Raw genomic sequence first — 20,284 nt, forward strand, 5'->3', positions numbered from 1 at the left:
TACTGATAATAATGTTAAAAGTAAAATTTTCGGGGTCGCTGAGATGAGGAGTGACACTTCTGATGCCATTTATATCGCAACTCTGCCACACAAGTAAGGAGGAGAGGGTGATATGTAAAAAAGATTCACATTAGTGTGTATTCCATTGTTTACGGTGTTCCTGTATTGTTTGGTTAAAGTTTTTTTCCCATTTATGTCCTAACTGAAGCTATTTTCCCTTGTGCGAACAACAGTTATTACTGTAGTTATGGAATAACATAAAATTGAATACACAAACCTTCAGAGGTGTATGCGTTAGTTAAATAGAAATATGACTCATTTTTCCATTCCTTACCATTTTCCAAATTTAAGACTGAGGCCAACACATACCTTGTAATGTTTGGAGAAAAGCACCAATATGCCAATAATGTTTATAAGACAATTGAGCTACTTACATAATCATATGACCTATTAGCAGGGCCGTGCTGGGATACTAATGAGGGCGGTGGACAAGTCTACTAAAAGGGCGCCCATACAAACGGGAATATATATATATATATATATATATATATATATATATATATATATATATATATATATAGAGAGAGAGAGAGAGAGAGAGAGAGAGAGAGAGAGAGAGACTTCGAAAGAAAGTGTGGGTACCATTTTATATCAAAATCACCACCAAATTTGTTTTAGTATTAACGTAAATAGCTAACCTCGAATCGAAATCCTCTTTACTACAGAAAAACTTTTCAGTTCCTGTAATAACATTTCTGTCAAATAAAAAGAAGCTAAATGTATCAACAACTTAATATAGCACGCCTATGGACGCAGGAGGTTCATTGCCGCGTTTACAAAAGCTCTCCATTGATTTCTGTCCTTAGCTAACTTAACCCAATTTCTACTTTATATTGCAATCTCTGCGAGAACCATTTTATTATTGTCCTTCCCACTGCGCCTCGGTCTTCCTAATGGTCATTTTCCTATTTTCATTTCTAATTACAACTTCGAAAACGTTTCTAATTTCTTCCATTCTCGCTACATAAACCGACCATTTGGAATCCTAGACTTGATGACCATACCAATGTTTAGTAAACGGTACAAAATTTTCCAGTTCCTCCTTATGAAGTTTCCCCCTTTCCCCATTCCCGTTCCTTTTGGAGTTCGAATATTGGTTTAAGAATCTTGTATTCAAATACTTTCAGTCTGCGATTTTCCCTCAGAGTCAGTGACCATGTTTCGCAACCATACAGCACAACAGGCATGATTATCGTTTTATATTTTGACCTAGAAATTCCTCAACAGAATTAGCAACAACAACAGATTTTTAACTGAATAATAGCACGAAATCCTGCTTTCAGTTGACATCAAATTTTTTAGTGATTCTGGTTTTGGTCTGTTAATAATGATCCTAGATATTTGAAAGTATCCACTTTGTCGAAAGAAAATATTATTTTGTATTTTAACGCATCCATAAAATGCACTATTACGATCCCGACAAACTTCCATTTATTTAGTTTTATCTGCATTTAATTTTAAGCCTATATCCCTGCTAGCGTTAATTAAGATATCTGCATTCCTTTCTACTGTTCTATCATTCCCTATTAAATTTACATCATCAGCATAAATTGGTAAATACAATTCATCTCTAGGACCTGATTGCTGTCTTTCATTTTCCTTATAGAGTTCTCCAGAACAAAGTTAAATAATAATGACGACAACGCATCTCATTGTTTCAGGTCATTCTCAACGTGAAAGCTCGTGGACAAGAATTTCTCTACTCGAACCTTACTTTGAAATTCATTTAAACATATCTTAATTAATCTACCTTTTTCGGTATTGCAAATTCTGTAAGCATTTTGTACAATGTTTCCCTTCTACCAAAGTCTAAAGTCAATAATTGATGTGCCAGGATGTTGTATTCTCTCATTTCTTTTCAAAGTATTAGTCGAATGGTAAATATCTGGTCGATAGTTGATCGATTTTACCTAAATCCGTTCTGATAATCTCCAATAATTTCATCTGCGTATGGAGCCAATCTTGCTAATACAATGTTTAAGAGGATTTATTGGATGTCGACAGAAGAGAAATGCCTCGATAATTATTTAAATCTGTTTTGTTGCTTTTCTTCTGAACTGGAACAATGATTGATCCTCTTCGCTCTTGTGGTAATTCCTCCTTCTTCCAGATAAGGAGAATGAGTTTGTGTATCTTGCTATACAATTTTTCTCCTCTAGCTAAAATTAAGTCAACCAGAATTTCGTCTACACACGGAGATATGTGTTTATTTTTTTAATAGCGATTTCTGTTTCTGTCTGGTTAGGTTCTGGAATATACGGTTATGCTGCATGCATTTCACTTTGTCCACGCGCATTAGGTTTTGGCTATGTGTTAAGCAAATCGTCAAGGAAATCTGTTTATCTATTTAAGATGCTGTCTGTATCAGTGAGAACTGCTCCTTTAGGTTTTTTTAATATATAAGCACATAGTTGATAGCCTTTCTTAAGTTCGTTGATGCATTTATACATCCGAATGTTTTTATTGAAGCATCCCAATGTTTTTTGTTTTTACTATTATCTTCAGTTAATCAATTTTAACTTTCAAAAGTCGTGTTTCCTTGTTCTAAAAATTTAGAAGTTTTCTGCCAGATGACAATGAAATTTTACGCAGTTATTTCGTTCGGATTTTGTAGCCAACGTTGTTTCTTCTGTTTTCTCTTCTATGCTACTTTAGAACATTTCTGGTTGAACCATGGTTTGTTCCTATGTATTTCTGCGTGCCCGAATATTTCTTTTGCTGAAATTTTAATGTTATCTCTAATTTCAACCAAGTATCTTTAACACTAGTGCACTCGAACTTTCTAAAACCTAAATCTATTCGACACTTCAATCTGGCTTCCCTCTCACCTGACTCTCCTCTATTAAATAATAATAATAATAATAATAAACCGCTTTCAGATATTGAATATTTCCTTTATTCAACGATAGTCTCTCTCTTACTATCACAATCAACTTCTCTGAACGACCGAACATCAGTTGTGCGAGACTGTTCTTTTCTGTCTACTAAAACATGATCAGTTTGAATATGTTGTTCCATCTGATGAAGTCCAAGTATATTTATGAATTTCGCGATGTTATAATTTTGTAATATTCACAATAAGGTTTCTGGATATTGCACAGTTCACGAGTGTAACGCCGTTGTCACAACCTTCCTTATGCAAACATTTATTCCCTATAATCGGTTTGAAAATACCCTCTCCTCCTACCCTCGTATTGAAACTGCCTAACAGAATTTTCATATGGTATTGCAGGAGATGATCAAATACCCGTTCTATTCTTTCGTAAAAACTCTCTTTTTTATCGCCATCCTTATTTTCTGTTGGGATATGTGCATTTAAAACAATATTATACCACCGACCCTTAGGAGAAGTAAAAGAAAATCTATCATTAACAAATTCAACAAATGTAACTGCTGATATTACGTATTCGTTTGTGAACGGAAAGCCCTGTTTCTAGTTGGTAATTTTTAATTTGTTCCCTGTAAAACAACGTAAAATTTCCCTCCTTGACTCCTCCATTTTTTCTCATCTAACTTCCTGATATCCATTAGTTCCAACCTTAATTTCTAAATACATTCGTTACAATTTTAACGCGCCTTTCCTATAGAGACTTCTAACATTCCATGTTCAAAATCTCATGTCGATTTTACTTTCCTGAGTTCGTGCCAAGTTATCAGTTCTGATCCGAGGATTCTGCGAACTTATCTGAACATTTTTTTACAGGATGAGGTTGTTAGCCTCACACCAAATTCTCAAGCTGGATTATCATCCCTTGTCTGTCCGCGACTGCTTTCTCAGTATATTCGCAGCTAACCTCTATATCCCAGACGTCTCCTCCTCGATCCACAACCTGAGGACGCGCCGTGCCAAGGTGACAGGAAGACCACATTTTACGGAAATTAATACAGCTATATTTCAGAAATACAACAGGTACTGATTATCCGAACACTGGTTTAAAACACACAATAACAATCAATATGCTGGGATATATGGATGCATATTAAGACTGAAAGCTTCGATGCCGTAAAAATCGTAAATTAGAGACTTGTGTTAGTGTAATATTACATAAATGCATCATACATTTGACTATCCGAACTATTCTTGATGTATCACATTGTTTAGTTTTATAGATATATAACCTTATAATATTTTTGTAAGTGATTATACTCTTTACCTGTCCTCTGCCAATAGCAACTATATGAATTCGTAATACAAAACTGAAATACAGAGGAATAAAATTTTAAAAAAGTGTGATATTTCGCAGGGCATCTTATGTAAAGGGCGCCTTGTATTTTTCACAGGTTCTGTACTACCAGTCAGTATTTGAATTTATTATACAAAGCTGGTATACAGATAACCAAAACCACTTATCTATAATGTGATGTTTCGTGGGGCGCCTTATGTATTGGGCGCACTGTAAATTACACGAGTTCTTTACCAATAGTAACTGTATGTATTTATTGTACAGAACTGTGGTATACAGAAGAGTGAATATAATCGTTCATCTTTGATGTGGTCTCGCAAGGGCGCCTAATGTAAAGGGCGCACTGCACCTTCCACGGGTTCTTTACCAATAAAACTGTAAGACTTTATTACTAAAAACTTGTACCCTTATTTATACAGTGATATTTCAGAGGGCGCACCGGGACACGTCCCGGTGTCCCGGTGGGCCAGCACGGGCCTGCCTATTAGTATGACTAAGTCTCACAAGAGAGCCTAAAATAGATATGAAAATCCTTGGAAATATTAATTGTTTCAATTTAATTACACTGCTTTCATTCTAAAACAAGATTATTTTATTTTGAGTAGCGTTTTCTAATAGTTTTGGGACTCTGATTACGAATATGACATCAATATTCACGCATCACGTCACGTTTTTCTGGAAATATTGAGGTATATTTACATAATACGTACAAATTACATTATAATATAGAATACACAATATGTATTTTTATATCCATACAGTGGTTTCAAAATAACAAAGATAACTACATACATATAAATGCAAACAATTACCATAATTTACTCAAATATGAACACTTAATCATACAAAATCCTGCTACTTAATAACAATTTTCTTCGTTTTGTCATTTTTCTCTTATTTACTACGCCTGTATTCTCCCTTTTCAGTATCCAACAATAGTTGCCCAACATATTTATGGCCCAACCATCTTGATACCTTTTTCAATATCCTTTGATTCCTGGTGAAAAAGTTCACCATGTTCTTCTCGATAGACACCAAGATGGTGTGGGAAATTTTCCAAATGTATATGTAAAAAAGTATAGTTAGACATTCATATTACAAACAAGATTTTTCTAATCTAGCAGCAACTCTTCTACAATATGTACGTAATCTGGGCTTCTCGTACTACCCAGGAAGTTGTTCAGAACACTCTTGAAGCTTTGTCATGTTTTTTCCCTATTTAGTTCATGTTGTTCTCAATAAGTATGTCGTTGAGAAATTTTTCTTATATGTGCATGAGTAAGTATACAGCCTTGCTATTTTCGATTCTCATAGAACTACATAGCTTTCATATGTGCTTAAAACACCTTATTATTTTGAGCACAAACTAACTGTGACCTGATGTCTAACTTTATATGCAGGGCATGCAGTAAAATTTTGAATGCTCTACGAGTGATTCATGTTCAACATTCTTCAAGCCAATTGACAGATTTTCGGGATGGCCATTCTTTCTCAACCCAATGTTTCCCCTTCGCACGACTATCCCATTCAGAGAGATAACAAGGATGTTTATTGTAGCCTGACTGTACCTCCAGTAGAAGGCCCGTAACTTTAAAATCGTTACATAGAACAAATTGTGTTCTTTGTAGTTTACACAATCTAGCAAACACTTAACATTTTCATATGTCTCTTTTATATGAATAGAATATGCAACAGGATTACACCCAAGGATATTGCCAGTATAAAATAAGATGCCTTTCAAAGTAGATTTAGATGAATTTATAAAAAAAGTTTAAAATCAGAAGGATTTTAAGTCGCACCAAAGAATTATATAAGTTCTGATATGTCACGGTAGTAAATCATTGATGCATGTTCTACAAAGAAAGAAATGGTCTCATGTTGTCTTTGCCAATACCAAGAGAAAATGCTCCCCAGTGAAAGTCAAGGCATTATACTATTTGCCTAATGTAAAATTAATGTCAATCGTCTAGCAATTACTAGAATATATTAATGTTTTCTTGTAGTTTTGCCCATACAAATAAGTAGTTTTTCCAAAATCATGATTTATGAATATCTCGAATTCTTAAAACACCTGACGTGATAGAAAGAAACTAATTACATATTTGAAATCAGTGTAAACTTTAAGTTCAGAAAATGGTATTCATTGGAAAACATTAAAATGCATTCAGAGCAATATTATCAGTAAAAGTGAGCTATATAGACAATCCAAAAGTGGTACGTCCTATGCTTCCACAAATTCATGGAAATAAACCTACATACATTTTAAAGTGGTAATTACCTTATTTACACATCTAAACTTTGAGTGGAAGATCAGCGTGCTCTTACAGAAACATGAAGAGGATATTCCTAATGATATCATATTGAATGCACCAGTCGTTTGTCTTTTCAGTGCGAATCATCAAAAACCGACTAGAAAACTACTACTATTTCGTTACATGCGTAACTTTCGCAAAACTACACTAATAGTTTTCTTAATATCCTCTTGGACTCTATTCCTGAGAAAGTAATCAAAATATGCTGCTGGTTTGCTGAGTGAAAATCATTATTCAATGTTTTATCACTAGCACAAAATTTTAAACATAGGTGGCGTATGATAGAGTGATTAACAACCCTTTGGTCAAATGCATTCTCAAACCTAGACGTGTGTACATATGCAGAATGTCCAAGTTTAAACACATATACAGAAATCAGTTACAACTGTATGTTCCGCACGGTGTATTTTTACATCGCCCTAACGAGCAGTACACTCAATGATATAATGACCGTAACAGAATCTCTTCTGAACATACATGGAATCTCCGAAGCTACGTGCGACTTCGTTATACCCATTAGTTCTCTTGCAGACGTAGTCAATAATCAAGTTTAAATTCGGGCATTTCCATCAAATCAGCTCAATACAAATTTAAAATGAAACAATTTCACGAATTAGCACTTACTTGGAATCGTAAAAGACTCAGGCTTCCACAAAATATAATTAATATCGATACACACAAATTTAAATATGCAGCATATTATTTTGAATAAACATTATTGAAATGAGCTTTATAATAATATTGAATTTGATTTGCTTATCTTATCTAGTACTGTTTTTTACGAAATAATTACTTTTTCAAAAAATGTCTTACCAAAAACACTGCAATAATGAGAATAACATTGCAGATTACCACTATTATAAATCCCCCAATAACTGTGTAGACGCATATTTTAGCTGCTGTAAAAGAGAAGAAATATTAAACATTTCTTTTCCCATATAAAGAAAAGGAATTTTCAAAAAAAAAAAAAAACAGTAACAGTTATTGTAAAATTATGCTATTAACCTAATAATAAGAAACTATCGTGTGTGTCTGTTATCAACTTATTCCATTGAAAAAAATCAGCTAGTTATACTCGTTTTCTACAGACATACACTTTGACCTTATCTAATGAAATAATGTCGTTTGGTTTTATTTTTGAATTGTGGAGGACTAGAAGGGTTAAAAAACTTTGTATGTTAGCTAGCAATATTACATATACCAGCAGGTCTACGATATGCGAGCCTACATAATAGCACAATATAAAAATCAGCAATATAATAATTGTCTATCCACATACAAATATGCTTTATATGCACTCTTGAACTCTCCTAATTCCGGTTTTAAGACGTTAATAAGCTACGAGGTTGCAAAGGAGCCAGGTTAATCTAAGAACATCGATGTTTGTATACAGTTGATTTTTTTCGAGATCCCTAGTCCTGACTGGTGACAGTCGCTATGAGATTTAAGTACTAGTTCAGGAAAGTAGGAGTATACAAACTACCAGGAAATTGATTGTCGAATGCAAAGACGATGTAGTTCATCGTTTACTTAATGATATATTTGTTTTAATATGTATAGGGAAAAAGTTGAATCTTTCCGTTTCATGTTTATTTATTTCACTCATGTTGACAAAGATACTATATCTCTGTTTTTATTTTACTCATTTCTTTACATTAATATATAATTCCGTGAAATGTTTCTTTCCGTATAAAGAACAAATATTTAGGTAATGTATTTGTTTTTGAAAGTGTTCTTATTTAATTATGGTGAAGAACAACTGTAGTTTAAGGTTACAGTGATTAGGTATATGTTGCTTGACATGTATCTTAAAGTATTTCATATCGTATTTGATCAATTACATATTTTATGAGAAATTTTGATTTTTAACATGGAATGATCCTCAGAAGGGGAGGTAATTGATTATTTCTTGGTATATAAAATTTTCTATTACGAAACTTCAACTACCAATGTAAGGACATTGTTCAAATTTCAAAATTAGTTCCACATAAAATTTCAATATTAGTTACGGAATTAACGAAGTTGAGTGAACCCCTTACATAAAACGCAACTAATCAGTATAAAATATATTCAATGTTCTTTGGCAGGATATCTTTAGGCAACAGGACAGTATTAGTTGTTTGATATAATGCGAAACATTAATGAGTTGTTCATAGATGTTTTGTAATTTTTAAAGTACCATGGCTACATGTATGGCAAGTGTCAACAACAGAAGAGAGTCCAGTCTGCTGGAGAAATAATGGAAAAAATATTTCTCAGTTATACACTGCAAAACTGAATTAATACATTTAAAGTTTCCTCTTATAGTTAAAGATAAGGAGTAACATCGTAATACATGCATCCACTTGACCTATACGTTTATGCTAGACCTTTGCTTTTTATATTTCATGTGAAATGTATTAAAGGGTCATCCAAGAATGAAGGAGCTTGATAATCTTGAATCAACTTCCACATCATTTCACAGGATGTAATAATTGGCTTAAAATCCAAAATATTGCTTCCTGTGAAAGAGAATAAAATCTCCAGGAACAATACGGATGGGCATAAATTGAACATATTTGTTTACTTTATGCTTTCAAATGGATCGTTCATTTCCACATCGAAACTAAAGATATTAGACTACCACTTCCAGTATACGATGAAGTCTTATCAAATGTAATGCGTATAAAGTTATCAAGTGTTTACCATAAGAAGTGAAAGCCAGAACTAGTTGTACGCACGTTAGCTAGTAGTAGATGAGTGATGGCTAATAATAACAGTAATGATAAAAATAATGATAAAAACTTGTAATAATAAATACAATTACAATATTCTTGTCTTTTTATAAAGTTTTTAAGGTACAAGTGCTCATATAATATTATTTTTGATTGATTGAATGATTGGTTGAAAAATAGCAAATTGTGTTCTAAAAATGAAGTACACGTCTATAAGAAGAGATAAAATATGTGAGAATAACAAATATGCAGTAATGATAATATTCCTTGGTATTTATTGAAATAAAAAAGTAACAAGAACAATAAATGAGAAATTTAGGACAATAAGAAGAAACTTTAATAATGGTGAGAATATAGAAAATATGTAACAATAAGAATAAATAGTGAAAAATATTAAATAGTTGAAATAAAAGTTGATAGAGCTGCAACAATGAATACATAAACAAAAGCCTAAAATAACTCAGAGAGGATGAGAATTGTTACAAGTGTGAACATAATACAATCTCAACAACAAAAATATCATTTTCCAGTTCATGATCAAGGTTAACTTACACTACATGACGTATTCTAAGCTCTGAATTTTGGGGAATTTGAAAAGACAATACATTTCCGTATTTTGACAATATATTTCTCACAATACTGGCGATTCAAACACACAATAAGTAATTATATATCAGATGGAAGTATTCGAAACCAAAACACGTAAGGAGAACTTCGACCATAGCGGGGGGATGTGTGCCATTCTCCAAGGTGTGGAACACTACCTACTTAAGGAGATCTGCAGAAATGGAAGCGAGGATTACTATGCTTCAATACTACTTCGGCCAAGTTGGCGTGGTTATCGGCTATGTCACCCCTTCTTTTCCCCGAGTACCGAAATGAGTCAGCACCGACCAAACAATGACGTAACAGTCCTATTGCAATAGTTGTTATAGAAAGCGCTCACGGGCACGGATGTGCCATGAGCATGTGGCACGTGGGCGTGCAGCATAGCGTTATTAAATCTTCGGAATGAGCAGACAAGGTCTGCAGTGGTGATTAGAAACGCAAAGTACCTGCGTAAAAATAATTGGGAAGCAGTTTGTTACAACAAACCGTATACAAGGGTAATTAGACCTCCAAATTAAGACTGGTAACGATTCCAGAACGGAAATCGCCAATGGCTAGTCTAATACCCAATTGATAGGCTGTGTCAAGGTCGATTGAACAGATTCAAAAGCAACAAAACTATAGTATAATTAGACAGGATTAGATTAAGGTACAGCGGAGCAGATCAGTAGTATTAGCTAGCTAGGTGCGCTCTAGAAAAGCGAATGTGATATGACGGTCAAAGATGAAATCAAGAAAATGAACAATATGAGTAAATGACAAACGAGTACCATTCACATACCAGTCCGGTTCAATAAACAAATGCGTTGATAGGAGAAGTGCACATATTGATATTCAAGAATGAAAAACTGAAGTCGTGTCTCATTGGAGAGGAAGAGATGATGTACACCCAGCTGAACTTGTTGAAATCTAAGGCGAAAGTGTGAGTAGGGACAATACATTATAAGATAATTAACTAAAGCAGTCCGGGAACAGGAGCCTGGACCCACGATACCAAGTAACACTAAATACATTGCCTATTGGAACACAATTTTTTTCAACCAAGCAAACAAAAGATTATACCCACACACGTTTGAAAACGTTGCTCATGAGTAAAATTCAAATGAACAAAGAAAACAGATTTACAGGAAGAATGTCTAAAAGTAGTAAATAGCAGAAAGAATATATGTTTTGATTAAGCGATCGGCAAAAAAGATCCTCTCGTCAGAAATTAGCTGTCTTACTTTGCTAATCTGAAAAGTCTCAAGATCAAGCAGAATGATCCCCCTTGCAGTTGACACAAAAGGGCTCTTCGTTGTAAAGGATTCCACACCCTGACCCTCTGACCAAAACTATCATAAAAAACGTTCTGAGTAAATAACATATTGGTGCGCGCGTAGTGTTTTGCTTTTGAACAGCACAGCGGACAGTTAACATATTACAAGAACGGACATTACGCCGATAATAACCAGTATTCATGTCGTATGGAATTGTTGGCAAACTGAAAATTAGAAATGTTTCCTGAGCGTAAACGAGTTTACATGACTTCATACTTTTGGTGCCAGCTACATGTACAACATGTTGGTAAGCCAGCTCCGATTTTAACGAATCCTCGGTACCACCTTTGAGTTTCCACTATCCTATTACACCGATACTGACATTCAGTAGATGATGGGGTTCTGCGAAATGTTAACTGATCTACTGGTAGTCAATTTCTGTAGCTTCCCTGTTAATTTCTCATTTATCATTTTTACCAATAAATTGCCATTCCTTAATTTCTTGATATCATAAACCTTTGCGGAAATTTTAAAGTAATACTAGATAATAAATTTTAATCATTGGGCGCGGTGGCTCAGTGGTAAAACGCTTCCTCTGGTGCACCAAGTAAGGATGTGGTGGATAAGATCGTATCCCTGGGTTTTCTAAAGGTACTCCCGCTTTTCACACTTTCCACTCCACCAATTCCTCTATTATTATTGACTTGGTTTAATCATTGGGGCGGTGGCTCAGTGGTAGAGCGCTTCCTTTGGAGCGTGGGATCCTTATTGTTTCCATCCCCGGCCAAGTAGGTTTGTGGTGGACAAGACCGTATCCTTGGGCTTTGTGAAGGTACTTCCGCTTCCTCCCACCTTTCATTCCACCAATTTTTCTATTACTATTGACTTGCTTCCATCATTGTGCGCGGTGCCTCATTGGTAGAGCGCTTTCTATGGTGGGCTAATTAAGATTGTGGTGGACAAAGTCGTATCCGTGGGTTTACTTAGGGTATTCCGGTTTCTTTCTAGTTTTCGTTCCGCCAATTTCTCTATTATCATTGGCTCTGTTTAATCATTGTGCGCGGTGGTCAGTGGTAGAGCGATTCGTCTGGTGTGCCAAGTAAGTTTGTAATGGACAAGATCGTATCCGTGGGTTTTGCCAGGGTACAACCGACTTTTTCCACTTCTCATTCCACCAATTCCTCTATTATTATTGACTTGGTTTAATCATTGGGGCGGTGGCTCAGTAGTAGAGCGCTTCCTTTGGAGCGTGGGATCCTTATTGTTTCCATCCCCGGCCAAGTAGGTTTGTGGTGGACAAGACCGTATTTTTGGGTTTTGTGAAGGTACTTCCGCTTCCTCCCACCTCTCATTCCACCAATCCTTCTATTATTATTGACTTGCTTCAATCATTGAGCGCCGAGGCTCAGTGCTAGAGTGCTTCCTCTGGTGGGCTAATTACGTTTGTGGTGTACAAGATTGGATCTGTGGGTTTACTTACGGTACTCCCGTTTCTTCCCACGATTCATTCCACCAATTCCTCTATTATCATTGGCTCTGTTTAATCATTGTGCGCGGTGGTCAGTGGTAGAGCGATTCGTCTGGTGTGCCAAGTAAGTTTGTAATGGACAAGATCGTATCCGCGGGTTTTGCCAGGGTACAACCGACTTTTTCCACTTTTCATTCCACCAATCCTCTATTATAATTGAACTGGTTTAATCATTGGACGCTATGGCTCAGTGGTAGAGCGCTTCCTCTGATGACAAGTAAGTTTCTGATGCACAAGATCGTATGCGTGGGTTTGTCAGGGTACTCCCGCTTCCTCCCACATTTCATTTCACCAATTTTTCAATTATTATTGAATTGGTTTAATCATTGTACGCTATGGCTCAGTGGTAGAGCGCTTCCTCTGGTGGGTCAAGTAAGTTGGTGGTGTACAAGATTGTACCCGTGGGTTTCGACAGAGTACTCCCGCTTCCTCTCTGATTTCATTCCACCAATTCTTTTATTATCATTGAATTGTTTAACCTCGAGTAGTCGCGCCGCGGTCAAAAGCACTGCAGGGAAATTATTTTTGATCATGTATCCATTCTGTTATTCCGACAGATTTCTCCGTCTAGTTAATTTGCCCCCTCATCTTCCCGAACATTCCTGCTCAATCACTCCGTTATCCGTTGTTTAGTTTAACTACTAGTGATTGTTTAGTGATTCTGCGGTGCTTTCCACCGCGCGCGACTAACCGTGTAATGTTTTATTCCAGTGTTTCGCTCTGCACGTGACCTTTCCTTTGGAGATGTTTTAAGATTTATAAATATAAATATTATTTTAATTAACGTAAGAGAGGTCGACAGAGTTAACAAACTGGTACCAAGTGTGAAAAAAGAGAAAATTAGAAATGAACAGCTTAAAAGAACGGAGGGAATAGTTAGGAATGGACTATTTGGATAAAACAGCCGAGATGATATCATAACACACACACACACATATATATACAGCCTATATATATATATATATATGTATATATATATATATATATATATATATATATATATATATATATATATATATATGAACACGAAAGGTGAAGTGTGCAGTCGAGCGAGTCTGAAGATCTTAAACCCAGAGATGACCAGCGATTCCCTGAATGTAGTCAGAGCAGGAGAGGACGAAATAAGCGACGACGAAGTGTAGAACAGTGTAAATTTGAAGATAACCTAAAATAATTCAATGTAATACTGTATAGGAGGAGTTTCAAAATAACAGGACCGTAAAATAATTCAATATAAATTGATTTGATTTCAATTTAGCGCCTTTTCAGCATCAAGGCTATGCAAGACGTGGATGTAATTCTTAACGTGGTATCCGAACCACATGAGCTCTCACCGGGAATCGAACCCGGAAGTCCCACGCAAAAGGCGTGTATGCTAACCGATTAGCTACGAGTGAGCTGTAATTGAATGTAAAATGCGCTGTGAAGCTTTGTTTCAGTGTTATTTTTATATAGTATATTTTTTACTAATTTGCTATTGCATTTCTAATTGTAGATGAACCAGAGTTGACAAAAACAAAAGATCGTCATCAGATTTAGAATTTTCAATAAAACCAGTGCGTAGTTTTCTATCTAAAAAAATGTAGCGAAAAAAAACGTTTTATTCCAAATAAGAAATAATAAAACAGTACATGTCTAATTGTAGGTTCCTCTAATAGTTATTACTGTAAAACTTATTATAATAATGAAAATGTTATTCCCTCTTAATCAGAAAATATACAAAATTACGTTTCTAATACAAGAAAAAATTTTTAAGATGATATTTGCAACACATTATGTTCGTGCGGTCCTTTTGACCGCGCGCGACTACTCGCGTTACTTTTCAGCGCGAATTCTCGAGGGTTAATAATCGGGCGCGGCGGCTCAGTGGTAGAGCGCTTCCTCTGGTTTGCCAAGTAAGTTTGTGGTGGACAAGATTGTATCTTCGAGTTTTCCCAGGGTACTCGCGCTTGTTCCCACTTTTCATTCCATCAATTCCTCTATTATCATTGACTTGCTTCAATCATTGGGCACTGTGGTTCAGGGGTAGAGTGTTTTCTCTGGTGGGTCAAGTAAGATTGTGGTGGACAAGATCGAATCCGCGGGTTTTTTCACGGTACTCCCGCTTCTCTCCACATTTAATTTCACCAATACCTATATTATAATTGACTTACTTCAATCATCCCCTTCTATTAAAAATGAAGTTGCTGGACGGCGTTGGCGGCATTTGAAAGATTTTGATCCGTTGAGCACAATTGTGATGTCAGAAATCGATCCCTAGCCTTGAACCTCAAGAAACTGGACTTCGAGGTTTTGGACGCGGGTCATTTTTATTCCCCTTTTAAACATGCGGTTGTTGGACGCGGATGGTAACTTTGGAAAGATCCTAGTCGTTTGAGGACAGCGAAATGTCCAAAATTGGTACTTGACCTCAAAACGCCAGAAATGAGGTTCCGAATTGGCTAAATCTCAATACCTGGTTGCGCAAGATAGAACAACATTAATAGCTGTATGGAGGTTTTATCTCGCGTAATAAAATACTGAGATTGAATCACAGCAAAGATTTACATCACAACCCAAATGCTTGGAACCGTATCTGATTTCTGACATCACCGCAATGCTCAAGGGACCAAGACCTCTCCAATGATTAAAGCAAGTAAATGATTATAGAACAATTGGTTGAATGAAATGTGGGAGGAAGCGCAAGTACTCTGCGAAAACCCGTGCATACGTGCAACACGAATTTGTACACCACAAATTTACTAGGCCGGGAATCGAAATAATACGGATCCCATGCTCCAGAGAAAGGCTCCACCACTGTGCTACCGCGACCAAAGATTAAAGAGACAATTATAGTATAAAAATTGGTGGAATGAAAAGTGGGAAGAAGCGGGAGTACCCTGAGAAAACCAACGGATACGATCTTCTCCACCACAAACTTGACCCACCAGAGGAAGCGCATTACCACTGAGCCACAGCGCCCAATGCTTAAAGCAATTCAATAATAATAGAAGAATTGGTGGAATGAAATGTGGGAGGAAGCGGTAGTACGCTGACAAAACCCGTGCATACGATCTTATCCACGTCAAACTTACCTGGCTCACCAGAGAAAGCGCTCAACCACTGAGCCACCGCGCTTAATGATTGAAGGAAGTCAATCATAATAGAGGAATTGGTGGAATGGAGTGAGGGAGGAAGAGGGAGTTCCCTGACAAAACCCACGGATACGATCTTTTCCACTTCAAACTTACTTTGACCAGCAGAGGAAGCGCTCTACCACTGAACTATTTTGCCCAATGATTAAAGTAAGTCAATGATAATAGAGGTTTTGGTGAAATGAAACGTGGGAGGAAGCGGGAGTACCCTGCCAAAACCCACGAATGGGATCTTGTCCACCTCAAACTTACTAGACCGGGGATCGAAACAGTGACAACCCCACGCACCAGATGAAGCGTTCTACCACTGAGCTACCGTGCTCAATAATTGAAGCAACTCAATGATAATAGAGGTATTGGTGGAGTGAAATCTGGAAGGAAGCGGGAGTACCCTGACAATACCCACGGTACGATCTTGTCCACTACAAACTTAATTGGCCCACCAGAGGAAATGCTCTACCACTGAGCCACAGCCCCCAATGATTAAACCAATTCAATAATAACAGAAGAATTGGTGGAACGAAATGTGGGAGCAAGCGGGAGTACCCTGACAAAACCCACGGATACTATGTTATCAACCTCAAACTTACTTGGTCCACCAGAGCAAGCGCTCAACCACTGAGCCACCGCGCCCAATGATTGAATCAAGTCAATAATAATACAAAAATTGTTGGAGTGAAATTTGCGAGGAAGCGGGAGTACCCTGTCATAACCCACGGATGCGATTTTGTCCACCACAAATGTACTTGGCCCACCAGACGAAACGCTCTACCAGTGAGTCACCAAGCCCAGTGATTAATGTAAGTCAATGATACTAGAGGAATTGGTGGAATGATAAGTGGGTAGAAGCGGGAGTACCCTCAGAAAACCCATGGATCCGATCTTTCCCGTTATAAACTTACTTGGCCCACCAGACGAAGCGCTTTACCACTGACCCACTGCGCTGAATCATTGAAGCAAATCAATAATACTAGAAGAATTGGTGGAATGAAATGTGGGAGGGAGCGGGAGTACCTGACAAAACCAACGGATACGATCTTGTCCACCACAATCTTACTTAGCTCACCAGAGGAAGCACTCTACCACTGAGCCAACGCGCCCCATGATTAAACCGATTCAATGATAATAGAGGAGTTGCTGGAATGAAAATGGGAAAAAGCAGGAGTACACCGAGCAAACCTACGGATACGTTCTTGTCCAAAACTAACTTACTTGGCCCACCAAAGGAAGCACTCTACCGCTGAGCCAGTGCGCCTAATGATTGAAGCATGTCAATAATAACATAAGAATTGGTGGAATGAGAGGTGAGAGGCAGCGGGAGTACTCTGGAAAACCCTCGAATATCATCTTGTACACCACAAACTTACTTGGCCCACCAGAGGAAGTGCTCTACCACTGAGGCAGTGCGCCCAATGATTGAGTCAAGTTATAATAATAACATAAATTGTGAAATTAAATGTGAGAGGAAGTGGGAGTACCCTGAAAAAAACCACGGATACGACCTTGTCCACCACAAACTTACTTGGCCCACCAGAGGAAGTGCTCTACTACTGAGCCAGTGCGCCCAATGATTGAAGCAAGTCAATAATAAAAGAGGAATTGGTGGAATGAAAATGGGAAGAATCGGGAATACCCTCACAAAACCCACGGATACGATCTTCTCCACCACAAACTTACTTGGCCGACCAGAGGAAGCGGTCTACTACTGATCTACTGCTCCCAATGATTGAACCAAGTCAGTGATAATAAAGGAATTGGTGGAATGAAATATGGGAGGAAGCGGGAGTACCCTGATAAAACCCACAGATACGATATTGTCAACCAGAAATTTATAACGCAGGGGATCGATACAGTAAGGAACCCCGGACCAGAGGAAACGTTCTACCACTGAGACACCGTGCCCAATGATTGAAGCAAGTCAATGATAAAAGAGGAATTGTTGGAGTGAAAAGTGGGGAGAAGCGGGAGTTCCCTTGACAAAAACCACGGATACAATCTTGTAAATGATAACCTTACTTGGCCCACCAGAGGAAGCACTCTACCACTGAGCCACCGCGCCCAGCGATTAAACCAAGTCAATGATAATAGAGGAATTGGTGGAATGAAGAGTAGGAAGAATCGGGAGTACCCTGAGAAATGAAAATTGGAAATACCCTGAGAAAACCCATGGATACGATATTGTCCACCACAAACTTTTTTGGTCCACCAGCGGAAGCGCTCTACCACTGAGCCACTGCGCCCAATCTTTAAGGTAGGTCACTGATATTAGGGGAATTTGTGGAATGAAAAGTGGAAAGAATCGGGAGTACCCTGACAAAAACCACAGATACGATCTTGTCCATTACAAACTTACTTGGCACACCAGACGAAGCGCTCTACCCCTGAGGCACCGCCTCCAATGATTAAAGTAAGTCGATGATAATAGAAGAATTGTTGGAATGAAATGTTGGAGAAAGCGAGAGTACCCTGACAAAACCCACGGATACAATGTTGTAAAGCAGAAACTTACTGGTCCCACCAGAGCAAGCACTCTACCACTGAGACACCGCGCCCAATGATTAAACAAAGTCAATGATAATAGAAGAATTGGTGGAATAAAAAGTGGGAAGAAGCGGAAGTACCCTGAGAAAACCGACTATTACGTTAATGTCCACCACATACTTACTTGGCCAGGAATCGAAACAATAAGAACCCACCCACAAGAATAAGCGTCTACCACTGAGCCACCGTGCCCAATGAATAAAGTATGTCAGTGTTAATATAGGGATTCGTGGAATGAAAAGCGTGAAGAAGCGGGAGTACCCTGAGGAAACCCACGGATACGATTCTGTTAACCACACAAGTTACTTGGCTAGTGTTTGAAAAAATAGGGACCGAATGCACGAGAGGAAGCGCCCTACCACTGAGCCACTACTTTCAATGATTAAACCAAGTCAATTATAATAGAGGAATTGGTGGAATGAAAAGGGAGAAGAAGCTGGAATACCCTGAGAAAAACCACGGGATACGAGCTTTTATACTACAAACTTACTTGGCTGGAGATAGAAACAATAAGGAACCCACGCAACAGAAGAAACGCTCTGCCACTGAACCACCGCGCTCAATTATTACAGCAAGTCAATGATAATAGAAGAAGTGATGGAATGAAAAGTGGCAAGAAGCGGGAGTACCCTGAGAGAAGCTACGGATACGATCTTGTCCACCGCAAACTTACTTGCCGTGGATCAAAATAATAAGGACACTACGCACCAGAATAAGCGGTCCACCATTGAGCCAGCGTGCCCCACAACAAGAACAAGAAAATTGGAAGTTACTAGGAAACATTTTAAGAAGAAATATCTTTCAATAGTAAAGACCACTGCCCGATGATCATCTTTTAACTCTTGAGAAATCGCGCTGAAAAAGTAACGTGAGTAGTCCCGCGCGGTCAAAAGGACCGCACCATCATAATGTGTTCCAAATATCGTTTTAAACATTTTTTTGTATTAGAAACGTAATTTTGTATATTTTCTGATTAAGAGGGAATAAAATTTTTATTATTATAGTAAGTTTTACAGTAATAACTATTTGAGGAACCTACAATTAGGCATGTACTCTCTTTTTCATTTTTTTTTTGGAATAAAATGTTTTTTCGTTACATATTTTTTTGGATATATAACTACGCAATGGTTTTATTAAAAATTCTAAATCTGATTACGATATTTTGTTTTTTCAACTCTTTGGTTCGTCTAAAATTAGAAATGCAATAGTAAATTAGTAAAATAAATACTATATAAACATAACAATAAAACAAAGCTTCACAGTGCATTTTACATTCAATTAGAAATCACTCGTAGCTAAGCGGTTAGCATAAGCGCCTTTGGCGTGGGATTTCGGGGTTCGATTCCCGGTGGGTGGTCATGTGCTTCGGATCCCACGTTAAGCAGTAGGTCCACGTCTTACATAGGCTTGATGCTGAAAGGGGCGTTAAATTGAAATCAAATCAAATCAAATCAAATTTACATTGAATTATTTTATTTCCCTGTTATTTTGAAATTTCACCTGTACACCACTACATTGAATTATTTTAGGTTATCTACTCGCTCGCAGACTCCTCACTTCATCTTTCGTGTTCACTCAGTTCTACAGTTTTTTTATGATCATCCTCAGACAAAGCTTCCGCGAGATCATCTCGGCTGATTTATAAGAATAGTCCATTCCTAACATTTCCCTCCGTTCTTTTAAGCTGTTCATTTCTAATTTTCTCTTTATCCCACTTGGTATCAGTTTGTTAACTCTGTCGACCTCTCTTCCGTCCATTAAAATAATATTTATGTTTATAAAGCTTAAAACGTCTCCAAACCAAAGGTCATGTGCAGAGCGAAACATTGAGAAAAATATTACACGGTTAGACGCGCGCGGTGGAAAGCACCGCAGAGTCACTTAAGAATCACTAGTAGTTAAATTAAACAACGGATAACGGAGTGATTGAGCAGAAATGTTCGGGA

At 37.3% G+C, this 20,284-nt stretch overlaps 1 protein-coding gene across 1 annotated transcript in view; it reads right to left on the reverse strand.

The window, feature by feature from the left end:
- Positions 1-20,284, reverse strand: part of LOC145681645 (uncharacterized) — a 238,749-nt gene that overhangs the window by 102,099 nt on the left and 116,366 nt on the right. Inside the window, exon 4 of the mRNA XM_081753267.1 lies at positions 7,370-7,455. Coding sequence (XP_081609393.1) covers positions 7,370-7,455 — 86 coding nt within the window. The remainder of the gene's footprint in view (positions 1-7,369; positions 7,456-20,284) is intronic.

The sequence above is a fragment of the Thermobia domestica genome, chromosome 3 (assembly GCF_964235325.1).
Source record: "Thermobia domestica chromosome 3, izTheDome1.hap1.1, whole genome shotgun sequence".
Taxonomy (NCBI): domain Eukaryota; kingdom Metazoa; phylum Arthropoda; class Insecta; order Zygentoma; family Lepismatidae; genus Thermobia; species Thermobia domestica.